Source organism: Molothrus aeneus, unplaced genomic scaffold, assembly GCF_037042795.1.
Source record: "Molothrus aeneus isolate 106 unplaced genomic scaffold, BPBGC_Maene_1.0 scaffold_71, whole genome shotgun sequence".
NCBI lineage: Eukaryota > Metazoa > Chordata > Aves > Passeriformes > Icteridae > Molothrus > Molothrus aeneus.
This window is the reverse complement of record NW_027099223.1, coordinates 270,976-280,366: the sequence shown is the minus strand read 5'-3', so window position 1 is coordinate 280,366 and position 9,391 is coordinate 270,976. Positions and strand designations below refer to the sequence as shown.

At 40.7% G+C, this 9,391-nt stretch overlaps 1 protein-coding gene across 1 annotated transcript in view; it reads right to left on the bottom strand.

Annotated features, from left to right (window-relative positions):
* Window positions 1–292: 292 nt before the first annotated feature.
* LOC136571147 (polypeptide N-acetylgalactosaminyltransferase 9-like) overlaps window positions 293–9,391 on the bottom strand; it is a 48,845-nt gene continuing 39,746 nt past the window's right edge. Inside the window, exons 9-10 of the mRNA XM_066571507.1 lie at window positions 1,487–1,611; window positions 293–772 (exon numbers count right to left, since the gene is read on the bottom strand). Coding sequence (XP_066427604.1) covers window positions 655–772; window positions 1,487–1,611 — 243 coding nt within the window. The 3' untranslated portion in view covers window positions 293–654. The remainder of the gene's footprint in view (window positions 773–1,486; window positions 1,612–9,391) is intronic.

Sequence of the window (9,391 nt, the reverse complement as noted above, 5' to 3'; positions counted from 1 at the left end):
TTATTAAGTGGTACTGGAGAGGAAAAATACTTGGGGACATAACACCTCCACACCCCAGACCTTTCCCCTGTATTTGCACACCGGTACCTACCGTGGCCTAGACAGATCTCTGGAGGGAGAATGGAGAAAATCCTCCCTTGCTGTAGCTGTTGGTGTGCAGGTAGAACTCTTTATCCAAAGTCTGCAGAATTCTGATGCTCTGCAGCAACATGCCAGGATCAGGCTTGGGTTAATGAAGCAATGAAACCAGCACTTAGCTTCCAAATTGATTTCCATGGAGACACCTACCCAGTAACAGTGTTTGGGCTTTTTTATTCAATAAAAGTTTGAGATATAAATATTCTCCATTTGCTTAATGTTTACAGTTGTAAAATATTTTAGGATAGCCTACCCGTCACCTGTCATTCAGCATCTCTATAAATGTCGTGAAAACATCATTGTGAAATAAAAACTTCTTATTTCCAGCCCACAAACCCTATTTCCACACACTCACAAAATCAAATCAGAGACAAAAAGGGGAGAGAAGGAGCTGGGGGGACGGGGAGCGGGAGGGATACAGTACAGCAGGCGACAATGCAGTACTTGCTACACAGTAGCAAAAGAAATGGGAACAAAATTTAGTCAGCTATAATGACAAGCTTCTCAGGACATTTGTTATGGACCAGCGTTGTCCAGTGCACTTGTGAAGGACCACTTGAAATCCAAATTCATTTTCATTGTTCTCCTGCAATTCCAGGCAGCGCTTGGATTTTCGGTTCTGGATAGGACCTCCCTGTAGAGATTGGGGCAAAAAGAAAAAGAAGAAGAAAAAGAGGGGTTTGTGTTAAACACTGACCTTGTTGCATTGCTCCTGCGGGGTAACAGAAGTTATAGAACATTCCAGTGTCCATCTACTGTGAAAACCTTTACAGTTAGAGACAAGGTAAGGATTTGCTGGATTTGGAATGAGGGTTCCTTTGTTGGAGGCTGCTTTAATCTCTGATGCAGTTTGCAATAGTCTCAATTGCCTGGTTTCCATTTCAGCAAATGGGATTTCTGGAATTGAGCTGTGTTTCTACCCATGCATTTTAACCATAAAAAAGCCAAAAGCTTTCCTGTTTGCTTGAGTTCCCTGATTTTGTGGTTCTGCTGCACTTCTGAACACCAAAATAAGGCAAAACACAGCCATGGTAGGCTGCATAAATGATAAAATGCAAAAACTCTTTTTTCCTTGAATACTGAAATGTCTTTTATAATCTTTTCTTGCTAATTCTCAGTATTGATTCTGTTCAATTCCCAGCTTAATGCTGCCTTATTAAAGCCTTGCCTTCATTTTTGAGTTGCATCAAGCTTTAAATCTCTGCTATCACACAAAAACCTATAGACCTCAATTACAATTAAATTGTCATGCAGGTGACATAAGTTACATTTCCCCCTCTTTAAATCTATTTTCAGTTGGTTCTCTCCTCCTCTCTCCTGTCTAAGGAAGGCAACAGATAATGCGTACACATCAGTGTCTGGGAGGTTTCTTCCAAGATACATGGAGATAGAGTAGAGTAAATTGCACACAGGTCTGAAAGTGGCTTTCTCTAAAAAGGACCTTGGGCTTGTGTAGAGAATCACTGGCTGAATCTGTAAATCAAAGAAAGGATTTGGTGCAGATTAGTACACCTGAAGTATGGAAGGAGCAGAAGCATTCAAATCGCTTATAGGTACGATGGGAAAAAAGAGTTTCTGTAAAAAACCCAAACTGAATACCCAATTCCATACAAAAGCCCACCACCTCATAGCTCTGTTCAAGTCTGTGTTGTACCTTGTATTATAAAGTCATTACAAAGTGGAAGGACATTGGCACAAACCCCACAGAAAGGCTGTGTGCTGTTCCCCAGCCAGGGGCAGCTTGTGCCACTCAGGGCAGGTTCTGCTTCATGCACACAGGTGGCTGAGGGTCCCCTCCTATCCCACCAGTAATGCTTAGCGAGAACCTTCTCTGAGATGGGACTTCTAAAATAGCATTTTGGGCCTGGTTAATGAAATACAGAATTAGGTTTGAAAGCTCCACATTTTAAATATAGCTTTGGACAAGAGGGAAATTTCTAGAATAATCCACAAAAATTTGAAACATGTGGCTCCCATAAATCCTCCTGGTAGGCCTATGTGCAGCCTCGATAAAACTCCCACTGATTACTTTACCAGACAGACAGGCTTGCAGAGGCATTTTAATACGCCTCCATAATGAAATGCTGAATGAACTGTATTTTCCCACTGCTGTGTAACTGTTATTGACATTTGTATTAATAACAGTAGTTAAATTTGGCTTCCTGGTGGGAAAATAAACTCCAAACTATCCAAAAGTAATAACACTGCATGACATACAAGAAATTTGAAGAAACTAGGATGAAAATTTTTTCAGTTCTGTATTAGATGCCATTTCTTGTCTTATCCTAGACACTCACACTTTATCCCTGCCCCTCCACTCATCTCATTCCCCCATTCCCTTTGTTACTTTGGCCTTCTGGAGATGACTGTAGTGAGGTTGATTTTTTTTTCTCCAAGTTAATTTAATGAGCTCTGAACCAGATTATTCACATGTGAAACTCTGAGGTAATGGATATTTTCTCACTGTGAAAGGAACAGTTATCCTGTTTTCTTCCAGAATAACATTTCCATCCTTGATGAAAGCTGTAGAGTGTGGTTTTCCACTGGGGAGACTCAGTGTTGCATGGCACCCAGGCTCAGCTCTCTTGGCTTAAACTGGCAGTTGGGAATTACACCTTACAAGTGTTTCAGTCTAAAGCCAAAATCAAGATGAACTTCCCTGTGTTCTCAGCTGATGCTGGAGGTGCTTGTGTCGCTGTTAGCTATGTAAAGCAGTTTTGCATCTTCCATTTATTGGTTGTCTCTCATCCGACTTCTGGTGCTTGAGACATTCTCAGCTCGGAACCTGCACTGGAAGCTGAGGAAAGTTGTCCCAGTTTGTCTTGTTAGAAAACTACCTTAGTTGGGGTCCATTATTTGCCTGATTTCTGGACTTGGGATATGACTCTGTGCATGGCACTCTTAGGCTTCTCCTGTCATTTCTAATTTACTGGCGTAAGAACAGGAACAGAATTCCCTCTCTCCATGTTTTTGTGAAGTAGAGCACTTGGAGCTCTGTTAGGTAGAGGAAGGCACAGGGTTAAAACTTAAAGACTGCCATGAGGAGTTGGAATTTTTCTGCTTAATTCCCATTTGTGTCAGTGGTTAAGGGTTTCTTTCACTTGAATGGGCTGAAATGCCATGTGGATTTGGGGGTGGAGGAAGGAGGATGTTCACTGTGGAGACAACGTTTTTTCCTTTTTTCTAAATTTTGTAGAGCAGACCTAGGTGTTATAGTAAATGTGTTCATGAGAAACACTAATACAGGCAGCTACACAAACTAAGTGTAAACCATTCCTAAGGAAAAACAAAACAAACAAGCAACCAAAAAACCATATTAAAAGCCCCCTCACACTCCTTCACTCTCTCTGAAGTGCCCTCATGTAAAATCTGGCTTTTATTTAACAGAAACAAGTGAGGTGGGAGATAAAAAGCCAAGGAAGCTCTTTTTGATGTGGGGAAAGTGCTCTGCATTGGCTACTGAAAACCAGCCTGCTGAGTACATTGGAGCTGCTGTATGGAATACACAGAGACACCAAAATTAAGTAGTGGTTCATGTGTGTGAATTGAGTATTGCAGGGAGCACAGATGCTTCTAGCAAGATGTGCCTTTTTTAACCACAAAAGGGAAATGTGAAGGCTCAAGCCCTGTGAGGAGCTAAGCTGTTCTGTTTCCAAGAGATGAGAGGCCTGTGCAGAGCCACTGCCTCAGCCTTCAGAGTGGGTGCAGTGCACACTTTACTCAGAGTCATTAAGAAAATTCAATCCTCCCCAAAGAGTTAGGCCCAAACATTCTGCAAGTGTTTTGAAAGCCAGTGGCTGCACTCTGCCCCGGGGGCTCTGGTGAAATCCAGCTGTGGTGAACGTGTGAGGACGGGGCTGCAGCACAGCTGGATGAGCACTCCCAGCTCACCTGCACAGCAGCTCTTCAGGGAACTGGGCAGATCATTTAAACCCCCACAGAGCCACTTGTTCTCCTCTGCACGGGGCCTTGAATGTGTCCTACAGCAATGGCCTGGGGTGCAGCAAGGAAGAAAGGCAGGATGAGCACTGCTGGCTCTCAGATCCACAGAGACAGGGAGGAACAAGAGCAGAGCCTGGTTCAGCTCTGCCTCTGCTTTGGCTTTAGAACTGCTCTGAAGTACAGGGAGGAAGGTTTCTATACTCAATTCACACACATTACTTAAAATTTCCTGTTATTTTTCTACTTACTGTGTTTGTTTTCACCCCTTCATATGCCCAATCCAAGCCTGGGACAGTGGTACTGTCCTGTCAGCTCTGGACTGCTGACAGTGCACCTAATACAGGTTGCAAAGCCTGAACTAGTGAGCTGTGTAAGGATTAAAGCACACAAACTGAGTAACTCCAGGAAAAAAATGAGCAGGCAGGACTGAGGCATCAAAAGCTAACACTGTCTTGTGCTCCTCTAACTGGCCTGGCCTCCAAATTCCAGCATTCCTGAATGGTTTCTGCAGTCTGTTGTCATCATTAGCATTTGGAACCCTAAAGCCAAATGCAGGCAAAGGTGCCCTTTAAGTTAATTATTTTTTTGCCTTTTTTTATAGTAAGCAGTTATCCAAACTTGTATAAAACTCTCATAATTGGATTTACTGCATGCTTGGCAAAAGGGTTTATTGTGTTACTACACTTCATGCTCACTGAAAGGAGAGATGCCCATCTGGGTTCCTTCCCCCATTCCAGGCAAGATCTCTACTTTCCAATTTAAAGGCAAAAATTGATAGCCTAGAGTAATGTCTTTAATCATGAAACATTAAACACAATTCTGTAGACTGAAAGAAGTTTCAAGAGGCATTGTGGGCAATTGAACAGAATTAGGATTAAGATCACTGATGATGAGAGACAGCTCAATGGCAGTAGGAGTCTCAAGAGGATAAATAAGCATCCAGGTCAACTCTTCTGTAAAAAATGGACTGAACGTGTCAGCACTAACAGGTTTGACTGGGAACTGCATGGTTTTTGCAAAGCAAATTGAAGCAATTCCTGTGAGAAACACAAATGCTCTCAGCTCCTGCTGGTACCCAGACACACAGAAGGCTGACTGGGTGATTTGTAAGTGTACTGTTAATGCCAACACTGTCCCAAGTCAACATCCTGGTACACAGAGTGGAAAGCAACGCTTCTGACTTCCTTCAGAGTTACTGCACTTTCTGCATTTCTACTGGATGGAAGGGGTTTCCTTCCCAGTCCTTCACTAAAGCAGAATTTATCCAGTACCATGGCATTTAAGGACACCATCTGCTGTGCCTGCAAACCCTTGCAGGACAAAGTTGTGCAAAGCAATCAGACAGTTTAGACATGCTAGTTTTTGCTGAACTGTTCTATGGGATCTTTTTTGGTTTACTGGGGGTGGTGGATGCACAGTTACCAAACCTGATCACTCTGTCAGACCCAGTCACTTGCAGAGAAGAAGGATGAGGGCTGGAGGTTGTCAGCACTACTGCAAATCAGACTGAGGCTGTTTTTAAGGACTTACTCTAAAGCGAACACTTTTCCTTTCAGAGTTTACACCTGCTTTTTGCTCATCATATTAAAGCTCCTGTTATTCTGCCTGAAAGAGAAAAAACATGCTTGCCTAAACATGGATTTTTCAGAAAAAGGTCCTTAAAGGTTAATAAGTATATCCAGCCTCCTATCACATACACTGTATAGATCACTGCATTCTCTAGTCTATTAATTTTCTATGTGGACCTCAACCAGTGACCTCAAATATTTACATGTTCACTCTGCCTTTGAGGCAGAAACTCTAATCTTTGCTGTTGCTTTGATACATTTGAATCAAAGAATTATGGTGAGGTGTATGAGACAATCTCCACTTCAAACAGAACACTTGATCTCCTTGTGCATTTCCCAGGAATACTGGGCTACATTTTCAGTGACTCTTAGTACACCAAATTTAAACCTAAAGAAAATTACTCAAATTATACAAAAAATATATATATATTTTTTTTCCTCCGTGTGATTCACCTCTGTATGGATGTGGAAGCAATAAGAAAATGTTCACAGGAAGAAGGGAATAATTTATCCCATCCAGTAATTTATGCATTTTCAGTATTGCCCATTTCTTAGAAATATTGGCTGATGTTATTCAGTTTAGATTTTCTGCTTTTTAGCTGTATAAAGGACACAGATATATATAACATAGAGGAAATGAATTAACTTCTTCTTGAATGCAAAGAAATATGACAAATTTTCCAACTCTTTGTCTAACAGGTGTGCTGGAAGTAAAGCAGGCTCTTTAACATATCTTTTCCTGTTCAAATGTTTCATCAATTAACTTGAACTATTTTAATTCAAATATTTCTCACTGAAGTATATTGATAGCTGCCCTTACTCAAACACATGCTTCCTAATATATTTTAGATGAGTACTGTGAAAATGAGGTGCATTTAACTGCTTTTATGTATATGAAGTATCATATACAGCAGGTTCATATATTAAAAATATATTGTTATCTGTTCAGCTATTTGGATCTTTATTTAAAGGGTAGCTAAGCACATGAGAATTTTTACAAGACTCACTTAAAATCTGAATTCATTTTTCCAGTACTAAACAAAACTAATTATGATGTACAATGAAAACTTAAGTAGTGTTATAGTAGGGATCAGCCAAACCATTTCTTAAGGGAAATGTAAACTCTTTCCCTCCTCCTGCACTCAAGTTCTGTTGTCAGGTAGCCACCCAAGCACTGACATCCACTTGCTGGTACTCAGTGTGTAAATACTGTGAAACATCCTCTGACAGAGGGATCAGGCACACCATTCAACAGTTACACAGCTTCAATGTCTACATCACAATTTTGTCTCATTCCTTTCCCAAGACATCTGAGTGTTCAGGTTTTACATGATCATAAATGCTACATTTTCCTAATGCTGCACTAAATTTTTAATACTGCAGCTGTGACAAATCAAATGAAGCAGCCTCATCTGCATGTCCAGAGCAGGATTTAATAACTAGACATCTGTGCAATCATTTTCTGTTTTCTTTACTCTAGATTGGATGGTCTGATTTGCTTACTCTCTCCAGGATGTAGAAATACACTATACTGTTAATTGAGGTATTAAAATAAAAGCAATTAAACCTGGTACAAGGAAATGCAGCTTCATTCAGAGAATGTAATTGGAATAGAAAAAAAATTAGAGAGATGCGGCATAAAAATCAGAAATGGAACACGTGGATCTATACCTATCACTAACATTTCTCCACATATAAAAAAAAATATCACAGATTTCTAACAGGTTGCAGTCCTGGTAATAGCAAGATTAGGAAAATAATAACTTGGAAATAATTAAATTCAAGCCTTTACTGAAATACCAAGAAGCTCTTCAGGATATCACAGCTGGAAATGTGTTTCACTACAGAAAATTGGGATAAGACTACAAAACCAGAAGTTTTGGAGAAGAATACATTAGCCAGACTAAGATATTTTACAGAAAGTAAACATGAATTATTATTCTATCAGCAGTGGCCAGGAAATCTTCCTGACATGCTAGAAAAACACGCAGAAACAGCTATTCTAGGTCTATGATGAGATTTTTGTAATTAATTATTGAACACTGTCTCAGGGCTGGGGGGTGGCTGTGGCAGAGTGGAAAGCAGATTAAAAAGGGAATCCTTTATCCCTACATGGCCCTGATAACGATGGGAAATGCAGAACTTAGAGCTGCATGCATTGTTTGGTTTTTATGTGGCAGCAAACCCAGATGATGCTGTGTTGTGTTGATGTTCTGAGAGCCAGGGTTACCTGGCAAGCCATTTCTGAAAAGGAAGGACTGGCTTGATGCCCTGCAGCTGAGGATGCTGTGCTGGGCTTTTCTGACCACAGCTGTCCTGAGTAACCCCTACCAGCACTCAGGAAGAACTGCCTGTTTGGGAACTTGAAGGAGTAAGCTGCAGAGATGCATGCTGATGAGGGATGATTCACAGATGGGTATTTCTGATTTTATTTTCCTCATCACTAAAGGGGATGATGTTCACACTTGTCTTTTGTGTCTTCCCTTGCCCTAATCTGCCTGCTTATGCTACTGGGCAGCACTCAGAAACCTCCATATGCAGAACCCACCACATTCAGTGCTCACTGGCTACTTCGTGCTCCAGCTCTGACACTCAAGCACTAAACGAGAACTTAAGATGTGTTTCTAAACCATGTCAGCTCACAGCAACAACTGCTACATTTTATACTCCCTCTAGTACAAGAGTTGGATATAGGCAAATCCTGCATTTTAAACACTTCTGGAGTCATATCTGAGACTTAACCTATGGAAAATATCCAAAGTTAATGCTTTGCCCAATGTTTTCTGCAGGGTAATTCTTCTCTAACTAAATCCAGAATTCTTTCCTATCTTTTCATTTATTGTGCCATGCAACAGCTGCTTTTGTAGTGAAACAATACCTTGATACAACCAAGAAAAAAACAGGAGTGCTGGAGACATTTGCTTTATTTGTTTTAGTACTGCATTTTGTGAAACTCTCAGAAAAGTTACCTTTTTCATTCTGAGATTACACAAATTATTTCTGCAAACAACTCAGGCTTGATTTATCTGCTGTGATCTAGGCTGGCTTCAAGATGTTCAAAGTGTAAGCCAGAGGAAGGCAACAAAGCTGTTTTGAAGTGTGATGGACTGTTCAGATGGTGGGGAATTACAAAATACAGTAACATGAAATAAAACCAGGACTTTGCTTAGTAGGGGAATGGACATTAGTGGGACCTGCCTTTAGTGTTCCAAAGTATGCATACCTGTGAATAGCAGTGAGGAACTGGTGAACAAAGCTTCTAAGGAAAAAATAAGTGTTAGGTTAAAAATTTGCTACAGCTATGGTGATTTATCAGAGTACAGGAAACCTGTTGAATTCCCTGTCTCAGACATCAGTGCTCAGTGACTGACTAGATGTTTTTGATGGCTGAGTTAATTTTAAGAGTGCTGATAACTCTTTTTAGGCATGCTGAGATGATCATTCAGACAAACCAAGCCTCAATCTTCTCGAAGAGAGCAAATCAGGGGTCAAGAAGGAAATCCTCCTCTTGGACTTACAGTGACTTGCTGGCTCACAACAGCTCATTTCTGTGAAACAGCAAGCACTGCCCATTGCCTGGGACAGTCTTCTGGAGTAGGTAAATAATCCACTTAATTAATTTTGTGATCTGTGATGCAGCAAATTGTATATTCCTAGGTTTTGCCTTCCTATTTGGTTTTAATAAAAGTAATATCACTGTGGTACCTGGAATTACAGAAGTGTCCTTTTAGATCACTGAGTTC